Raw genomic sequence first — 21,797 nt, 5'->3', positions numbered from 1 at the left:
TTGCACAGGCAGCCTTACTCTTGTCCTGCTTAGACAAAATAAGGAAATCCATGCCAGACACATGCATCAACATCAGAGTGTTGGAAGGATAAAAAGACCTTTTGAAAGTGTGCACAAAAAGCTTGAACTGTGGTCTTTTTTTTTGTTGCAGGAACATAAAAGAGTCATACTCTGTCCATTTCACACAGATACAAGTAAAGAATGGGTTAATCTCTCACAACTTTTGTCAAAATAGAGGAAAAAGCAACATGTCATAGACGAAGAGGAAGATTATCTCTGCTCTACAGCACTTCGGTCTCCAGACAAAACTCAGAAAGATCAAACAATTTCAGTTCAACCATGTTACATTTTCTGTCTTGACAGAAAAACAACCAATTGTAAAAACCTTTTAGTATTTCATTACGTGAGTACATATATTTTTTTTTTTAAATCGAACCATGAAACCTGACCGGTTCATTTTCATAATTTATTTAATATTACATTATCAGTAATTGAAAAAGGAATAAGGATTTCAAACTCAGATCCTAAATATAAGAATGTTGTTTCAATTAATTTATTTTAAATGATTGGTACTGGGATCTTCGATTGAAACCTTACTTCTGATGCCTTGTCTTATTGTACGCTTTGTGATCTTTCATGTTTTGTGTTTCATTCCAAAGCAAGTCATGCTGATGAGATTTGAATGGCAAAACTTTAGCAATCCTGACCTATTTTTAGTGCAAATTGTTTTGTTGACAAAACAAATATGGGTTTTTCTCCTTACAACCTAGTACAACCATGTTCAAATGAATTGTCACGTGGCCGTCTCTGTGTACTGTGTTCTACTTCCCCAGACATACAGTTTTGTTTAATTCAGCTGAAAGTATCTGTTTTTTATGTGTCCTGTCTGGCAGTATAGGATTAAAAATTGCTGCCTTAATGCCAAAGAGAGCCCAACAGATTTTACTTTCACAAACGGAACATGATTTGAGCAAACTGCGGTTGGTGCACTGCTGTTTTTAATGGACATGGAAGCCCGTCCTCCTGGGCCCATTCTCAGTCAGATGCATCTGACTTACAAACAGCAGCACACCAACTGCAGGTTGCTCATGTGTGAGCCACCAGAACTGACAACGACTCCTGGATAGGTCTTGAAACCAAAGTCCGGTTGCCTCCGATTGAAGCCTGTTTGCTCATGCACCTGTAGAGTGCACTTGTGTTTGTAAGGTTTATCCATAAGAAAAATGCTCAGCAGAGGTTATGAGGAGCTAAATACCCGCCCCCCAGAGCGCCGAGGCAGACACCTTGGAAACCAGAACCCCAGACGCCCGAAAGGGCCCCCAGAGCAAAGGTGTCCAAGAGGGATCAACACAGAGATATGGCTGCCTCCCCCATCCCAGGGAAGAGCAGAGAGGAACTCCAGGAAACAGTTCAACAGCCACAGTGCCAAAGCCCCTGGGAGCTGTGGCAATGCCAGCAGCCAACTACGCCGGAGCGGATTAAGCCATGGGCCCAGAGACCCAAGGCCAAGGGGCACCCTGGCCCTTGCCGGGGCCCCGACAGAGCCACTGGGCCCAGGCCCTGTGAAGTTAATTTATTTCATTAACTCAATTTACTAATGGAATTACATCTGTAAACTGTATATTACATTACATCAGCCAATTACAAGGCTGATGATGTTTTAAAGCCTTTATTAATGTTAATTAGGATTTATTTTCCACCATCAGCTAATAAAACCCAGCATTTAAGAATATTGCATCAGACCAATAAAAAATGCAAAGTTTTTCATGAAGAAATGGGGGTTTAATGAGTAATATGTTTAATACCAGCTTAAAGTTTTTTTTTTTTTCAAAAGGTATTTTTAATTTGAAAAACAAGCCTCTTAAAAATGCATATTCAGATTTATTGAATATGACTGTGCAGTATGATTTGAAACCGACCAGGCTCCTAGTGAATTGTGACGGAGAAGCCATCACGAGCCGGGACGTATTTAAAAAAAAATAAAAAATTCATAACCACGGGACGTAGTTATGAGTCCATGTCAGGATGAGAGCACACCCGCACACGCATACACACAGGGACATACACCATCGCTAACTTATTTTTTTTTTGTTGCAGTTAAACTGACGCGGTTCATTTCGGGTGCACACGCGGTGTTCCTGCATCAGTTAACATTCATCCTAACCTGTTATTTTCAGCGTCAAACATTTTCCCGATTCTATTTTCAAGCAGGGTTGTTTCCAGACAGGTGTGCCGGAAGGGAGTCACATGATGATGTAGTGATGTCATCAGAACATACTAAGTGTTTTCTATTAAACTGAGTATTGTATTTTTTATTTCAAGTTCATTTATTATTATTATTTTATTTTATTTTGTATACTTTAAGAGTTTGAGTAAGAAGTAATTTTATTTTTTTTGCTTGTTTGGACTTCGTGTGGGCGGAGCCTGTGGCTTTGAAAGCAGGGCGGGCACAGGCGGGCAGTCTGTGGCTAGACTCCTGAGAAGTCACACTGAAGGTGATCTACTCTTACATGGAAGGTATTGCTGTTTGTCTAATTTGAACCTGCCTTGGACATCCTTTGTATATATTCTGCACCTGCCATCTTTGTTTACCTGAAGAAAAGCTGAATAAATTTCACTGAAGTGATCTCCGGCCTTGACCAGTCATTTATGTTTGACCAAGTCATAATAGAACCCCGTCGCATGAATACAAAATAACAACCCCTTGTGAAATGATGAATTAACTGTGCAATAATGTTCTTAGGTTCAGTTTCATATACCGTATTTTTCAGACCATAAGGCACACTGGATTATAAGGTACACAGTGAATTAACATCTCTATGTATATCTTTGTCCACATATAAGATTATAAGGCACACTAAATATTCTTCCCAAGTGTGTAACATCACCCCGCCCATTCCGTCTCTGTCAGGGGGACTGAGTAGTTGGACTACATTGCCCTGCTTTTAACATAATTTCAAAATAAATATAACTTTTACATTGAATTAACTTACTAGGTTTATTGTTCCTAGCGCGTACGTGGGCGGTCAAAGACTGCCACATACTCAAGCGTACTGTGCACATACTATGAACTCGGTGGACTCCACGCTTACTCTTCACGGACATTTTACCCTTCATAGTCGCGCGTACTGTTGTGGCAAATTCCTACAGCTCCTACATTTTCTGCCAGTGGGACGAAATGGTGGAACGGACGGTAAAATGTGTGATTAGCTAGCTGAGTACCAAGAGCCGTTTCTTTACCAGCAGGGTCCCATCTGTCAGTGAGAACAGAGAGGGACTGTGATGCCGTGAGTCCTTGCGACCGCCTGCTTGGAGCAACTCAGTGTATCAAGCTTGGTGTCACATATAAAACAGTTCGATGTAAACACTTTTTGCCTTGTAAAGCTTATAGTGTGACGCCGCATACATGGACGTAAAAAATGAGCTTTGCATGTACCTGAATGCGCAGAGTCCGTCTTGAGTATGCCTCGAGTATACGCGGACCTCCGTAGAGTGAACTATGCCCGAGTATTTGGGGCCCTTTACATGAATGCACTTCTAGTTTTGACATTGAAGTCAGGCATCGTAATGCCCCAAATATCCATTGAGTGGAGCGGTTTCGTTGCTTACCAAAGTCGTACTTTAGCGGATATTTGAGCGAATTGTACCACATAAAATCAGTCAGGAAGCACAACGGTAATCATATATAAGGTGCACCTGATTATAAAGTGCACCATCGATTTTTGATCAAATTTAAGGATTTTTAAGTGTGCCTTATAGCCCGAAAAATATGGTATAACATACATGTCTGAATACTGCTGGACCTTTATATTCAAGAAATTATTTGAGTATAAAATGTATGAGCAACATAAAGCAGGCTCAAAGATCTCAAACCACAACACATCATGCCCAGATCTAAGGAAATTAATTTCTAAGACTGCCTTACCAATGACTTTGGGACACCTGCAAACAACAGTGAGGGCAGATAGGCATACAATTAACTTTGCCTTGAGTGTGCGATCCAAATTTACTCCCAGAGCATATCAACGACCCATCTAAGAAAACCAGGAAGAAAAAAACAATGAAAATCTTTGCAGGCCTCATTTGCATTGGTAAAGGTTGTCATCATAATTCAAGAATGAGAAAGAGATTTGTGGAAAAAAAAATACCAACATAGGAAAGATACAAGGACAAAACCGCAGCTCACCAAAAGGGACACAAAGGATCATCTCAAATTTGCCTCAAAAAACAAACAAAAGAAAGAAAAACATAGAAAACAACCTTTTGATGTTCCCCAAGACTTTCAAATTATATTATTTGACAAGATAAGAAAAAAGGAGAAGCTGTGCATTTTATTACATCCAGGGTAATAACAGCACCCCCACACTACACTGTACCTTGAGTCAAATGTAGTGGTGGTAGTGTGATGATTAGTTACAGTCATTATTTAACAAGAGGTGCATTAATATTGAGCTGGTATTGGGGACATAAACCCTGATTTGGACCCTGAACACAACTGTTCCACTGAGTTAAGTTATTATATTTATCTAATGAGAGATAAAAATCCATTAAAGTCATATAAAGTGGAAACATAAAGATAAAAATCCATTAAAGCCATCTAAAGTGGATACATAATTAGCTAAAGTGGCATGTAATCATACTGATGAATGTTATATTACCTAACCAAAACTCTCTGACAAAAGAAAAAAACTCTTTGAGGGAGCTTTTCTGGTGTACAGTTGATTTTTTTTTTCCTGCATATGTGCAGAGCTTTTTGATACAGCCTTTATTCAAGTGGATCTTTGGAAGTGCATGTCTTTTTCCCCTCAGCAAATATTACCTCACAAACTGTTTTAATTTCGATCAAATTGTCCACTTCATGGTTAAATATGATTATGGTTGCACAATTCTGGCCACCATGGCGCAGATATGGTAGAGTAACATTGTGTGGCTTATGTGAAATGCAAAAATAAACTGGCTTCAGTTATCCAATTGTAAAACACATTGCTTAACATTATTACCTGTTTAGAATAAAAAAAAAGTCTGAGAGCAAATGAAACGGAGTGTGTGTATGTGCATGGATGAGCATGATTTATAGACAATCACCTCAAGACTCACACAAACCATTAATTGTGAGGGCAGTGGCCATTACTCCAGTTACATGAAGTGCAATAATAATTTTAATAATAAAATCAGCTATCTTCTTCTGTCGTGACAGTCCCTTAAGATGCCTTGAGGTATTTTGCATCATTGCCTTCCTTGGCACACAAGTCTGTAATGAATCACAAGTCTGTATGAGGCCCAAGCCTTTCGGTCTTTCACCCACAATTTTCCTTCTTCCTACATTCCTCTGCCCATGCACCACTCAGTTCCGTTTTGACAGTGTTGCCTCTTGGTCATGTTGTTGGCCTTGCCAGCAGGAACATATCAGAGATCACGACTGCAGATCAGTAATGACCATAGGATAATTATTTTGTAACACCGTGCCCTGCATCCTGCAGAGAACATCCCCATTCATTTGTAAGAATGGAGAGATCAATATATGCAAATGCAATATTAGCTGGTCGACTGCCATGTCTAAATCATTAGGAACAAGGGGATCACATGATTGATGTGTGTGTGACTCATCACTGAGTCTCATTCTGTCTGCCCTAATGTTTCTTCTTTTCACATCACGTCCTGTATAAAGCAATTGAATCGCACACACTGTCCAGTCTCATCAACTCATGGGATTCATTTGAGAAGCAGCTGATGAATTGGATGTGAATGGGAAGAAGGCAAAATATTCCCAAATGCACAGGACACATCAAACAGAACTGATTGAAAGTAATTTAATCAATGGTTTTCATTGCATTACAAAAAATAATATATAGTGATCACATTTATGCATTTATAGCATTTTCACAAGAAAAAGAGCATGGCTGGGAATGCCATAATTGTACAAGACCTATTTGTTAAGGAAAGCCATCAGGAAAGGTAACCCAAGAGTTGTTTCACAGTTTAGAGTGGATTTATGATACCTTGATAATATATTAATAAAGCTTTAGAGGGATATAACACATTTAGTAGTTATAAAATGCATGCCTATTGTCACATAAAGACAGCAAATGTGTTAGTATATTGTGAAAATTGGGTTTAAAAAATGCCTTGCTTATTTTTCTTGTAACACCTTTTGTAAAACCTGCCATACGTTACCCGTCATCCAAGACATGGCAATCGTAAGTGCTAAAGAGAGGGCTTCTAAAGTTCTTCTTGTGTTTTTATGAAACAGGAGAAGCAAGAAACAAAAGAAGTTGAGTTTTCTTTTTATTCAAACAATTCAGACTATTTAAATTAAATTGAAGAACAATTCTGGAAGCACCTGAACACTTCTTAAAAGAAAAAGCTACTTCTTGTTTTTTTATTTTTTATTTTTTTTTAAACAGTAAACCATATTAGCTGTAGCTCACGGTTTGCTTTTTAAATGTCATATTTTTCCAAGTTGATTACTTCAACAGTCTTTTGAAAAAGTGTTTTCTTTTGTTCATTATGCTACCGTTTAGGCCAAAAAGTGGTTCAAGGAGATTATGCGCCTGAAACAACATGATTTATCAAGGCAGTCAAAGTACTAGTCGAAAGATTTTTGTTGCTACAGGACTTTTTTTTTGCAAGTCTTCATTTCTATCTTCAAACTTAGAGAGGACTGTGTGTGTGTGTGTGTGTGTGTGTGTGTGTGTGTGTGTGTGTGTGTGTGTGTGTGTGTGTGTGTGTGTGTGTGTGTGTGTGTGTGACAAACCCAGAATACATGTTTGTTTTTACTCTACTTAGATGTAAATGAGCTGTCATGAACCAACAGCAAAAGCAAGCAGCACAACATTAATAATAACACGACAGCCCTGTCATGGCATTAATAAAGCATGCTTTCAAACCCAACTTTTAATTGTTAAACAAATATTGATAAAACAACAGCTTTCAGTTAATACATGCTCATCCAGGACGATAGGACCCAATCTGGCTGTATGATTTGATAAAACTGACTTTCTAAAGTGCTTTGAGATGAAAGTTTAGCTTGAAAGCACCACAGACTTGAAACAAGGCCATAAAATGTTGACTGGTAAACATATCTTAAAGGCGAAGGTTGGCTCTATACAACACTGGAATGACTGGTCGAAAAGACATTTGTTAGACACAGAGTTAGAGAGGCTTTTGGTTTGATCAGCGGGGTGACAGTGAATCAGGTGGGTTACTGGTTCAAACCCCCGCTCAGACTGCCTCAGTCATTGTGTCCTTGGGCACTTGCCAAACGCTGGTGGTCAGTAGGTCCGTTGGCAACAATTGTATGAGAGGCCCATTTCTGTCAGTCTGCCCTAGGGCAGCTGTGGCTACAATGCAGCTTACCATCATCAGTGAGTGAAAGGGTGAATGACTGATTGTAGTGTAAAGTGCTTTGGGTTCCCCAGACTTGATAAAGTGATAACAAGTGCAGGCCATTTACCATTTAGAAAAAAAATATGCATTTCCATAGCTGATAGATAATCAATGCATTGGAAAAGGGTCCAGGTTAATGTTACTGAAACAGTAACTTCTGGGTCATATAAACTTGATTAAAAAAAGAAATTAAACATAAATCTGTCATTTGGAAATTTAATTCTGGATTTTGAATTAACCAAAAACTCAAATTTATGAAAAGAAAGCCTTTATATTTTTTGAAATCACATTCAAACACAGATAACAAAATAACCCATCCCTTTTTCATATTTTGATTGTCAATTGAAAATGAAAAGTTAGAATGACACACTTTCTAAAGAACCCTTTTTATTTGCTATTTGACATTATATTTATGTTAGGCTTTCCCATGGAAAACAGATCTTATTTTAGAGTAGATACAAAATAAATCTTCATTGCTTGAAAGAACTTTAATTAACTACAGTCTTAGAAATAATACAGTCCCCTTCAGCAATAAACGTCCTTAGGGGGAAAAACATCATCTGAATTGATCCTGATTTATTCCAGAGGATCTGTAAAAAATTGCACTAATGAAAATGCTGAATCTCTAAGTCTATTTTGAATCTAATAAAATACAACTGTAATCTATGAGCACAGTGAAATACACTCTGTTGGAAGCAAGCTGACGTCTCATTATATCTTGTGATTAAGAAACCCTTTTACTAACAGTTTACTCAACCAAACAACACGAAGATACAGAAAAGCTGCTAATTTCAAATTCATGTTAACTACATCCTAAAGGAACTTTATTCAGCGTAAGAAGCCCTAACCATGGCATGTTGCATTTCTGAGACACGCGTGTCAAGTAAAATAAAAGTCTTACCTTTCCTACATATAGCGGTTCCGTGCCTGTGTACTCCTCCACCACGAAAAATTGGTTCCACACCCATCCCCTCTTTACTCTTTCAAGAGACGAGGGTCCGTCTTGCTGTTTACTCCCTCCTGAGTTTGTGCCACTAGTTCTTGAGGCCTCAGACCACTTAAAACAACAGCAACTCAAAAGACCCAGTGTTGTCAATAGTGTCCACGGTCCTGCTGCCCAAAGGGGAACCATGTTGTTTGAAAAAAAAAAAATCCTGTGTCTACATGTAAAATCAAAGTTGCAGACACAAAGGGGTTTTCACTTGTAGTTGTAAGCAAATGCACAAGTCCACCAGGGCAAACTCAAAGGGTCTTGGTGAAAGGACTTTAAAGCTAATCCATGGGATCACAAATCAATCTAAAGTTATCTGCTTAATACAGGCCAGGTCATGGAGCATAATGGATTTGTACTATCCGGTGAGAGCATGTTTGTATGGTCACATGGCCAGTCAGTTCAGAGTACTTGCTCCCCCTCACAGAGATTCTTGTATTTCTTTGAAGTGGAATCTGTTGCAGTGAAACAAATGGATTGAGGAATACTTTTAAAAGATTTGAGGGTGAAAGAAACAACACATTTGACCAGATTCACTCACAGTTCAGTAGGGAAACGATGGGGAAACAAGGTTGTAGGGCTGTTGAAAAGTGTGCTACTGGTGAATAAAATTGAAGCTTTCCATCCATTCTTCACTCTCCTGCCTTCAACAGCACTTGCAGCCATTTCCCGTCCAGTCGGCACAGTGAGGGTGGTTGATACCGCACAGATAGTCAAAAGTCCTGGAAACACTTCCAGATTTAATTTATTCCAAAGAGGAAATATTTTTCACAGTGCAGTCCCTTGAAGAGTTCTAACTGGTTTAACTTGCAGAAGCAGAAATCTTGAACTGTGAAAAGGCCAGCTGATTTTACTGTTGGTGATTACATTTGATCTTAGATGGCTTTGACCTTCAGAACAATCCACTGGTTTGGAGAGCTCATTCTTTAAAGGTCCTATATAATTTCTGTCTCCCTTATGATGACTCTATCAGTAATCCGAAGGAGGAAAGCAACCTGTAAGACAGAAGAGACAAGAGTTGTCGTCATACATTTACTACATCTTAGACTGCATTGGTAAACTGGTAATCATATTGTCAAGATTCACTTTTTTCATATTCATATTGTATATGTTGTGGATGTTGACATTTGTATAAAAGAAAAAACAAAAATAAAAATTCAAGATGTCTTCAATCATATCATGACCAGTGGGCATCACTGCCTCCTTTTCTACACTCGTCTTAGGCCAAAAACTCTTTCACATCTTATGTGTGCGAAATGTTCATGACTGCAAAGAGACCAATCAATCTTTATATGATTTGGGTACTTATCAGGACGATATATGACAGTAATTTGACATATGATATCCTTAGTACACAGAATATAATATCAAACTTTTATCTCGGGCCAGTCATCATTGCAACTAAACTACTGCAAGAATCATAGAAAATACTTGTGGTATCACAAATGTAAGACATACATACACTGCAACCAAATCTGATCAAAACAACAAGTAAATGCATGAGTATACAAAAAGCAGGTGACAGTTGACTGTTAAATTATTACCAACTTTAGTATTTTTGTCAAATATTTTATAAGCATTTTAACTATGTCATAAAAACTATTGAATGGAGAAATACATTCAATGTGCCATATGATCAGCACATTACATAAATTGCACAATGTCTTTTAGAATAAATGCCAATACTTGGTTCTTCTTTCAAATAACCTGAGTTCATCACAGTGATACTTGTACCACCAAATGACTGTTCTTTTCTAATGTTTTACCAACATATATGAATGTTAATGACAGGCAGTGCAAAATGCTTTGCATAACAATTATACACTTTCATCACTGGTATACGATTTAATTTATTACATCAGTAAGTGTTTTTTAGAAAGTTTCATTATCAGCTCAGAAACCCAAACGAGCTCCCTTTTAATCATTGAGATTTACAGTAATGTGTGTCTAATATTCGATATACAATTGAGCTGATAAGTGGACATTTTATGTACATACCATTGTCTAACTATCTGAGTTACATTTATAGCTTTGTGAAAGCCTGTTGGAAAGTGGATGGTTGACATATAGCTCAGTTCAGTTCTGTTTTAAGAACCTCTGGCCCACTTCTGCACTGAGCACTTACCATATTTTGTAATATATGAAAAATATATACAAGACATGTTTGGAAAACATATGTTACCATATTATTTACTTATAGATAGCAAACAAAGATTTCACATGATGCTTGTGAAATTCATTATTATATTGTATAAAATAAATGTAAAAGTTTCAACTTTCAAGTGTAAATCATATAAACCTAATGATGTGCAATATATGAAACATAAACTGAGGATGACTGAATGCTTTTTTTCATGTATATTTTTTCTATTTGTTTTCCATATGGGTGGAACATTACTTTGAAAGTAAATTAAGTCATTGGTGTTTAAGTACATTATGACTGAATTAGGATGTATCACAAATGTATTTATTTCAATAATTCAATTCAAATGCTAAAACTTTCATCTAGATTATAACACAGAGTGATATATTTCAAGAGTGTATTTCATCTAATTACTTTGATGACAATGGCTTACAGATAGTTAAGACCGAAATTTCATTTAAGACAATTTAGCATATTCAATTTGATGTATAATATATATATTAAATAGAGAAACTCATATATATATATATATATATATATATATATATATATATATATATATATATATATACACACACACATATATATATGCACAAATACACACACACACATATATGTTTATATATATATATATATATATAGAGAGAGAGAGAGAAATATATATATATATATATCTTTCTCTCTCTCTCTCTATATATATATAGAGAGAGAGAAAGATATATATATATATATATATATATATATATATATATATATATATATATATATATATATATATATATATGAGAGAGAGAGAGAGAGAAGAGAGAGAGAGAAAGAGAGAGAGAGAAAGATATATATATATACACATACACACACATATATATTTATATATATATATATAGAGAGAGAAAGATATATATATATATCTTTCTCTCTCTCTATATATATATAGAACGAGAGAGAGAAATATATATATATATATATATATATATATATATATATATATATATATATATATATATACATATATATATATGAGAGAGAGAGAGAAGAGAGAGAGAGAGAGAAAGATATATATATATATATATAGAGAGAGAGAGAGATAGATAGATAGATAGATAGATAGATAGATAGATAGATAGATAGATAGATAGATAGATAGATAGATTTAGAAATGTATTGCTATGCCCCTGAATTTTGCTGCTCATTACTATATGTGTAATCAACACATGCCATTTCCTCTGTTTTCTTCTTACTTGTTTGCTCTTACGTCACTGAACCTACTGAGTCATTATAAATTGAGGATTTTATATTTTAGTAAGGGATTTCGACGATTGCCACATTAAAAAGAGCAAGTCTAAAATTAAGGGTGAGTAGAAGAGCCCTGGTGAGAGTAAAGCAAAAAAGTAAAAGCATGAGGTCATTTTTCTTCACACAAGGAATCAAAAGCGTCTGTCTGACTTTAATCTGACTGATACAGCAGCAGTTGACCTCAGCCAGCCGATTAAATGGATGAAGGAACACTAATTGGATGAAAGTATTAATCAATTAATTCTATCCATTGAGGCTACACCCCCCTAATACTTCAGATAAGCACAGCAGAAATCACAAGGGTAGCAAATACTTTGTAGATGTTTAACATGCACAGATGTTAGGCTGAAATGCAAAGCTAACCTATCACAGACCTGATACAAGACATGGGACTCCAAATGCGAAAGAAAAAGGAGAACATAAAAAAACAAAAAATGAAAAGGGTTTCATGGGAAGCGAGAGAAAATGAAACAGATTGTTGTGATGTGTGCAACTGTGATTAATGGTCTCTTTGAAAGGTTCAGAACAAAAGTCGAATGACAAAAAAAGAAGAAACAATAACATTTAGTATGTCTGTGGTCTCACAACCCTAAGAAAGGAAGATTGCAACACAAGCTGAAGAAAAGCTCCTCAGGCCTGCAGGTGGTTTAACCTATTGTATTCCTGCAGGCACTTCTAATCTCACTCCCCCTCTGCCCAGCAAGTAAGCTTGGAGCTTCCGGAAATAATTCCTTCTCAGACTGTTGGTCAGGGCAATGTCCGTGGTATTGGAAACTAACTGCTCTAAGGCTGTCCAGTCTCCAGAGCAAACAATTCAGAAGAAACCTAAGCAGCTCACACCTCGTAACTCCTCACTTCAGCACAGTTGTTACTCTTACAGTTGTATGTAAACCTTTTATCTTTGCCATAGTTAAAAAAATATTTCAGATATTCTGATGGAACTGTTCGCTCAGAAGAAATGTGGTTTTCATCAAAATTATTAGAGAAACTTGTTCCTGTATACTGCAAGTAAAAGAAAATGTAAATGGATTATGGCTGATATTTCAACACAAGGGCATCATTTAAAAAAAAAAATCAAACAACATTTTTTTAGTTATGCAGAAACACTGTCAATTGTAACATGTAATACACAACAAGCCCAGGACATGTTCCCCAGAGAGGTCAACACATATCTAAAAAAAACTTTATTTCGTAAAAAGGTTTAATATTTTTGTCCCTCAGAAAACATTTCAGAAAATGAAACTCATGATATTGTTTTTTTAAACACAAAACTACATATTTCAAGCCTTTTTTTCTTGTTTTTAAAGATTATGGCTTACAGATATTGATTTGCCTAAATTCAATATGTCAGAAATTTTGAAAATGGTTCAAAATATGGCAATATCATGGTTTCACGCCTGAATCAGCTAATTCAAAGGTTTTGTAAGCCCGAAAATGATCCCTCAGTCTGGGTCATTTGCTTAAGAAACCAGTTTCTTTAATGAGCAGAGTCAAGTCTTAATTTTCCAGCAGGACTTTGCCCCTATCCACACCGCAAAATGTACCAAGAGCTGGTTTAATGACTCAGTTGTTACTGTGCTTGTTTGGCAAGCAAACTCTGCTGACATTAACTCCATAGAGAATCTACGGGCTGTTGACAAGAGGGAGATAAGAGACACCAGATCCAATATCAGAGCAATCTGGACTACCATTACTCCCTACCAGTGACTGCCTCTCATATCCTCCTTCAATATTTGACACGTGCTTTTGGAGTTTAACCATAAACTAAGAGATTGCACAAAAAAAGAAAAAAAAAATAAGTAAAATGTTTTCTCATGCGACTGTGGCTCAGTGGGTAGAGAAGTTGTCACAATCCCCAGGTGATGAATTATTTTAGTTTTGGGTTCTGGGGATGATGTATCTGTTAGTCTTTCACCTTTTAGTATTACTTTAGTTAGTCTGTAGATTATGTTCCTTCCTTCTGATTTGCTGTGATTATTTCTTTTGTTCATTATGGATTTAGTTAGTTACTCTTGTTTCAGTTGGATCCTTATTTTCCTGCCTATGTCTTCAGTTCAGTCATTATTGGGTGTATTTAGTTATTGAGCCTCTTTAATTATTGTAATTTTTTATATTGTGTTTCCTCCCTGTCTCCATCTCATCATTCATCTTCCTTCCCTTCTGCTCAGCCTTCAGGATTTATGCCTGTGCTTTGATTATCACTTGATTAACGACACCTGTTCCTCACGTTTTCAATTTCCCTCTCCTCCTAGTATTTAAGCAGTGTTGCTTTCATGTTCAGGCCACTGGTTCCTTGTTGTTTGAATGAAACAATAAAGAGACCTTGTAACTATCATACCTGACCTTTAAAAACAGTTAGGAAAATTGTTTTACATTTATAAAAGGATGACAAATGATGCTCAGAGTCTTTAGTGGCAAAAAGTGCCTGCTCAGACCATATGCGCTTAACTCCTGGGAGACCATTTTCAAGTCAAGGACAATTCCTTTTCACAAAACACACAAAATATTCCATTTGGTGTTCTGGACCCATTGGAAAGGCAGATATGTATATATCCATTAAGATATAGAGTTTGGCTGTTGTCAAAGTTATTCTTATCAAGCAGTTTTCTAATCTGAAGCTTTGCCTAGACTGTGAAGCTTTTACTTTTATGACTTTGCTCTGTGTTGCATTATTAAATTTAGTACTTCAGCCTGGACATATCAGCAAATCCTCGTAGTCTTGTTGTAAGGATGATAGAATATTATCATTCTCTACAGAGGTGAGCATAGTTATAACCCTCTGATGCTCAGCAACATTGACTGTGATGGTAAATGGCAAGTTCTCAGATTCGGATGTTGCATGTCTCACATTTGCTTTCAGCCAACATTGTGACTATCTGTTGAACCAAAATCATCTTATCTACCTGCTGTGTTCCCTTCAGCAAGAGATATGGAAAAGCCCTGAGGTCAGAAAACTCCTCCAACATATGCTAAGAGACAACGGGTAGCTAAAGGCTGGTTCACACAGCCGGATTTTAAAATAGTCGGCCGATTTTCAAACCCTGGGAGACACCACACGTAACGATTAAACATCCTAGATGAAACATGGTGGGTCGTATAGTGTGTGGTGTCCGGTCAGATGACAAGCAAAACACACCAAACACGAAAAGATTTTGCTTAAGATCATTCAGATGTCAGACGGGAAATCTTGCAGATCCTCTCAAGATCAAATGTGAGTTCAGAATAAATAAACACGAACGATGGGGGAGAATAATGACGACAGTGAGTGGATTGATTTCAGCAGAGAAAAAACATAACAAAAAGAAAAGCCGTTGATTAAAAAAGCAGAGATGAGACGGGGGGTTCTCTCACCGTGCTTTCTGGTTGGCTACACGCCACATTCAACAGGCTTCGTGCTCATTTGTCTGCGGGAGAGACCACACACGGTAGGATATCGGGGCAAGGCAATCCAACATGTTGAATATCCCCTATTTGAGGTCGCAGTGGTCCCGATGTTCCACCGAGAGGACCCGATCGCTCTTAACACACCACACACGGCAGGATATTCACTTAAGATCATCTTACGAGACACGCTGATAATAGCCGCCTCTCGGAAGGGGGAGATCAGGGAGAAAATCGGGTTAAAAATCCTGCCATGTGAACCCGCCTTAACAAGGAGCATCTTCCCCTACCACTAACCATAGGTTGTAACATTAAGCAAAGGAGTGTGAATGTACAGAAACGAAGTACTAACCAATAAAACGAAGCGTATTTAGGGTGGATCACGTTTTAACAACAGCTTTTGGTGAGTTGTTTCATCATTTGGGAAACGATATAGGAATGCCTGTAATCTGTGCAAATACACATACGTATATATAGGTTGTAAATGTATGAGAAGTATTTTACTAGAGCTGGTTTTCTTACAGCTGTCTATGGCAATACCTAAAACATTGTACTCTATAGAGTACCTTCAGTATAGTTTTTGTTTTGTAAATAAAAATATATATAAGCAATGCTATATATTAAATTCAAACATCACCTTTAGCGGGTCAAAACAAATTTGTACCCATACTGATAAATAAGAAGAGACAGCTCAGAAAAGACTGCAATTTCAGCTGGATGCTTCAGAGGAGTCAACTGCTCCAAATAAGTTCAAATTAAGGTTTATGATGCCTACGCATTTAGTGAGATAAAAAGAAAGAAATCCCTTCTGGCATAATGAATGATACTTACTGAAAAAAGTAATAGAGAAAACTCATCTAAACTTCCAAGATTGATGCAATGATCCAAAGTGTCCCCAATTAACTATGGTAAAACTATGGAGTGATAACATCAAATATATAACAGCATACTGTTAATACAGGCACAGTGGGTATACTGTGTACTGTATACCCACTGTGCCTCAGTGGGTATACAGCATTGGCAGAATATAACTAACTCCTCGTTGCCAATCTAAACCGTTGTTTTTCCCTTACAGCAAATTACTTAACCACTTTTGCTGAATAAAGCAAATTACTTCGAGGAAATTCAAAGTTCTCCATTGCAAAGTCAAACTTTTTAGCATCTAAACGGAACTACCTACCTATTTCGATATCAGTATTATGACTTTTTAACTGTGTATAGGTTTCCGAGTACTCTGCAGATGTGTACTTTAAATATCACATTTTGTCAAAATCATGGAAGAAACCCTGTTAGAGCTCAGAAAAGGTCTCAGTCAGAGCTACAATAGAGGTATTCAGATCAAAGAATTTTCATGTGTTACAATTGTTAAGTTAGATACTCTCCATTCAGTCTGACTAAGCTCCAACATGAATCAGTAATCTTTATCATCATTATGTGATACCATTATAAAATTTTGGTGAGACACCAGCTCAGCGTGGACATAGATTGCAAATGACACACAGACAGATCAAGACTTTTTGATTGTAACAACACTCCCTGATGATCTTAAAGCGTGAAAATAGTCCTTAACATTCAACAAGACTCATAATGGGCAAAAATGTACACATTTTTAACCCTTTGCGCATGTTTTGTAGATGGAGAATCCAATAGAGGTTGTGTTCAAAGTACTGATTTTGGAGATTTGAATTGCAATATACACCAAACTTTTCAGATATTAAAAAAATATATATACTGTATCCTCTTTCCTCCACATATTTTGTGTTGGATCAGACAAAGTAGAAGTTTGAGGTTTAGTGACTAAAACACTGAAATGTAAAGAGTTAGATACAAGGTTAATTAGATTAATTTACAAAACATTAAGATGATATACTTAGCTTATTGAATCTGTCTCTTTCCTCTATCTCTTTCCCTTCCCTCTCAGAGTCATTCTCCAGTCCAAGGCTATTGGCAAGCCCTGTGCAGCCATTCGTGACCTATTAGAGTGCTGGATGGATCCTAGAGTATGGCTGCAGCCTCTCATCAGTGGGCATGCCCTGAGCAAGCCCTTTGACAGCTGGCAGCGGACAGACGACAGCCAGGCAAGACTGATCACTGCAAACTGATAGGCATAGAGCCAATGACCAGCAGACCCTCTCTGTCTCTGACACACTCTCATAAATACGCTCGCGCGTACTCACAGTCAGAAATGCAAACACACTGTGTAAGAAAAACAGGATTTACAGTTTGCACCTACCACAAGTATTTATTTTAAAAACAATTAACTATTAATTATAACAATTGGCTAATAAATATGCCATATTGCCAATGCCATCTTGTTAAGATGCTGCACTGCATCTATTTTTTTTTAGAAAAGTCATGAACATGGATTAAAGTTGGTCTGACAGGGAAGGACTGGGCACTTGTTTATTTGTGTCTTACTTACAATGCCCTCTCCCTCTGCAAAGTTGTACTATGCTGCAATAAAATACCGTCCATTTTTTTTTTTAAGAGAATACAAGTGACTTGACTTTAAGTATTCATGGAAAGGAATAAAAGGTAGCTACAAGGACCCAAAGGGTGGACACAATGCTCTTGCACTATGGCTCATAGCTGTTTTGTTGACAGCTGCTCCAAAAATGAGTACAAGTAGGCCACCAGAGATTTTCTGCAAACCAAGAATGCATGTGAAAACAGCTTCAGATTGAGGAAATAAATTGTAATGGGAACATATGTACAGTTTGTCCAAAAGTAATCCTGTCATGATGAGTGAAGTTGTAGCAGGACCAAAGTGTAAACAAAACAACAGAAACCGCATTGCAGTAAAGGAATCTAATATGAAAACAGAAAAGTTACAAAAACAACAAGAGCATGGCGTATGAAGCACAGGCAGCCTAACAAAAGGAACCAGCTGTGAATTATGGTACATAACACTGGTTCTTTATAAAGGCTGATAATCCTTTATAAGTAGAATGACATTAAAGGTAGAGTGGTCGATTTTTCCGGAAATGTCCACTCCTCAGGGGGATCACTTGAAAGAATCTCCCAAATCCACTCTGGTCATATTTCTGTCTCCTGAGCCCTTCCTTTCCTTCTCATAAACTTGTAAGACAGGTTGCTTCTTGAGACTCTCAGCCATTTTCAAAGTACATGGTGACAGTGCCTGAGCTACAATGAATGGCTAACACCGAAGCTAACCGGAACCACTAAAAGTATGCATGTGCAGCCAGCAAGCAGAAACGAAGGAGTAAGCATGTGGGACAACCAATAGATAGGCTATGCTAGCGTTTTGACTTGACAAAACTAGTGTTTATGCTTTGCTCCATTTTGAACAAATATAAATATACAGCTGACCAGAGCTTTTTTGTTTTTTATTCCCTCCTTCTCTCTGCTCCTCCATTCCTCTCTCAATATCACTGTGTGTCTCGGCGCTGTTGTGATGGCCTCAGAAAGCGAGAGCAGGGGGCAAGGGGGTGTCTGTCCTTAGACTGGGAGCTTCAGCGAGGCAGACATCCAACTGAGCTGCACAGACTGCATAGATTGTTTATTTTTCTTAAATCAAGCAAAACCCAAACCGAGTCTTTGTTTTGGCCACAGCATGACAATCTTTATAGCACAGTAGGTATACCTGTCGACATTATAATTGCACAGTTCCCACACTGCTTAGGGATTTTTGTTTAGAGAAATCACATAATTCTCTGTATCATACCGGCAGTTTTCTCCGTTTTAATTTGAGATTTTGTTTTATATAAAACCAATAAGAATTAGGGGGGTTTTACCATTTTTTTCTGACAGATGTGTGCTTATTCTGCATTAAAACAACATGGTTTTGTTGACAAGACTCAGTGCATAGCAATGATGTCTGTGTGAGCTTGTCATTGTCTATATAGGCGAATAGGGGATGTCCATTCGTGTAATATATATCAATGAGTGAAGTCTTTTCAAGGGAATGTAAAACAACAGTGAGAGGAGAGCAGGGTGACTGAGGTAGGGAGACCAACAAATACAGATAATATACAGGAATCTCAACTAGTCACAAAAGGGTCTACAAATCAAAAGACGGGAAAAAAAGTGTAACTGTAATAAGAGAATAAACGAAAATACACCGAGGGAAGAACACAAATAATCAAGAGAGTAAACACAAATAATTAAACATAAATTATTGGATCCTAGTGACAATAATTAACAGGGAATAAACTGAATATGCCAAGACCTTCCCAAAATAAATGATCAGAAAGTAAACACTGTAAAAAATTAAAACTCAAAAAACCATGGATCATGACAAATTCAAACTTTGTATTTTTATTGTAACTAATTGCATGGCTGATTTCCAGTACTAAAAGAAAATTGCATCTGTACAGTATATTAGCAGTTTCTTCCGCTTTTACATAATAGAGGTAATAATTACAGGCAAAATGTGTTTGCTACCAATAAAACATAACTACCTGCAGACAGTGGCTCAGAGACATTCTGACTGATGACAGGATACATATCCTGTCATTTTTCATAAGAGCTGGCTGAACCAAATGGAGTTCAGCACTACTTTCAGTCGAAACAGGGTGTCTCTATCAGAAACAGTAACTCAAGTTTAAGAGTCCCACTCAAGCTACATCTAGGTCCCTAAAATAAAAAAGAATAAATAAAAAATACTTCAGATTTAACTTAGACTTGTGCCTTTAAGACCCAAGGCTTGACTTGGGTCCTGGTCTGAAACTTGAATCGTATTAGCAGTTTGTTCTCATGCAATAAAGACTGAAAGGAAGATGTTATGTAAGCTACAGATAGAAACTCTGACTGAGGATGCAATGTTGCACAGGTTTTACTGTAAAGGTTCTGCTTGATTATAAGTGACATTAATGCATTATGGACTGTTATGTAGATGTTAACTTACAAATTGTAAAGACAAAAAAACCTTTATTTAATTCATTCAAAAAATCAACATTAAAAGGTTTATTTTTTATTGACAATTTTTAGATGCCATTTACATTTCTAATAGATTAGATTTTTTTTTTAATGAAATAAAGCAGTCTTACACAGTATTTGGGATGGTAAATGAAATGTTAAAAGATAAAAATGTAGAATTTATATGTGGTAGTTTAGTCCATATTCTTAACCTACAGTGATGCAAGGTTAGAGGTGCACTATAGTGTCATGAATTTGATGAGAAGATTTTTATTTCAGAGTTTAGAAACTTGAGACTTTGGCTTAGGATACAAGATTGTGACATGACTTGGACTACCTCTGTCCCTCAAGTTTCAGGGGTATCACCTTCTCTACTGATTGTCCCACATGTCAATTATTTCGATGCACTCACGTAACACCAGTGTGTGTGCACATTCCTTGTTAGTTTCCGCTTGCTGGCTGCGCATGAGCACTTCTAGTGTTTATCTATCCAGTTAGCTTAGCGGTTTGCTTCGGTGTCAGCCGTTCAATGTAGCTCCGCTGCTCTCACCGTATACTTTGAATATGGCTGAGAGTTGCAAGAAGCAAACCGTATACAAGTTTATGAGAAGAAGAGGAAGATCTCATTAGAAAGAAATAGGACCAGAGTGAATGTGAGAGATTTTTCTTCATGTGATCCCCCTGAGGAGCGGAAGCGCAAGTTAAGATGGCCTTGTGCATTTGCAGTTATTCAAAAAGGGACTTGGGGATACTTCTGAAAAAATTACAGACTCCACCTATAAGATCTGTGAAGATCTCTGGTTTAAATCAATCTTCAGAAATTTATGGACAATTTAAATAAAATGAACATGGTATTTGAAGGGTTTATGATTATGTATCTTCATCCCTTATAAACATTGCATACCTAACATGAAAAATAAACTGATAGGAAATGGTTAAGGACAACTTGTAGGACAATGAAGTAGGAAACTACAAAGTGGCTGTGCAAGGAATTACTATAAATTGGGAAACAGGCAGAATGTTCCAGGGTTTCAACCCAAAAACCTGCTAAGCCCAGCGGTAGGTCCTGCTAGGGTGGACCACTGTCTTTAAAAAATAACAAAAATGTTAAAACTTGACAAGGAATTTGAAAATATGACTATTTAATACAGTGTTATTCTAAGACATTGTAGAAAATATTTAGAAGAAGAAGTGCAATAATTTGGGCAGATGGGAATGGGTCAATTTATATAGATTTTAACACAAATCTGTAACTTTTTTGAGTGTGGTTTATATTTAAGGCATCAGTGATCTTGACAATGTTACTATGTACCATCATTGGTCAAACTGATTCTGGGATAATACATAATATAAAATAGTGGGGGAAACCTTGTAATCCATATCCTCACCAGTTTAAAGTTACATTAGTATCTAGTAAACAAATATTACTGTTGTTGTTTTTGTTGTTATTTAGATTTGTCAAAATATGACATTGTATTGAACGACATTAGTTCCACACTTGCCCCACACTCCAGTTAGCTTGGTATGACAACTATCCATCAGCACCACACTCACATTTGTGAAAAAAAATCATTAAATATATAATATACATAGGCAAAAAAAAAATAATTATTCTAAGATGATTCTGTACAACCTGTTTTACATTTTAAACATTGATTTTATTCACAGGCAGCTGCTACAATGTTAAACAGGAAAAACAACCAGCTGAGATGATTTAGAGCGAGG

At 36.9% G+C, this 21,797-nt stretch overlaps 1 protein-coding gene across 2 annotated transcripts in view; it reads right to left on the bottom strand.

Annotated features, from left to right (window-relative positions):
* The window catches only part of LOC105918743 (cadherin-22), a 278,331-nt gene that overhangs the window by 102,706 nt on the left and 153,828 nt on the right, over positions 1 to 21,797 (bottom strand). For both annotated transcript variants that reach the window (XM_012853899.3, XM_036151556.1), the window contains exon 3: positions 8,288 to 9,372. In XM_012853899.3, coding sequence (XP_012709353.1) covers positions 8,288 to 8,518 — 231 coding nt within the window. In that variant the 5' untranslated portion in view covers positions 8,519 to 9,372. The remainder of the gene's footprint in view (positions 1 to 8,287; positions 9,373 to 21,797) is intronic.

The sequence above is a fragment of the Fundulus heteroclitus genome, chromosome 20 (assembly GCF_011125445.2).
Source record: "Fundulus heteroclitus isolate FHET01 chromosome 20, MU-UCD_Fhet_4.1, whole genome shotgun sequence".
NCBI classification, from domain to species: domain Eukaryota; kingdom Metazoa; phylum Chordata; class Actinopteri; order Cyprinodontiformes; family Fundulidae; genus Fundulus; species Fundulus heteroclitus.
This window is presented reverse-complemented; position numbering and strand designations above follow the sequence as displayed.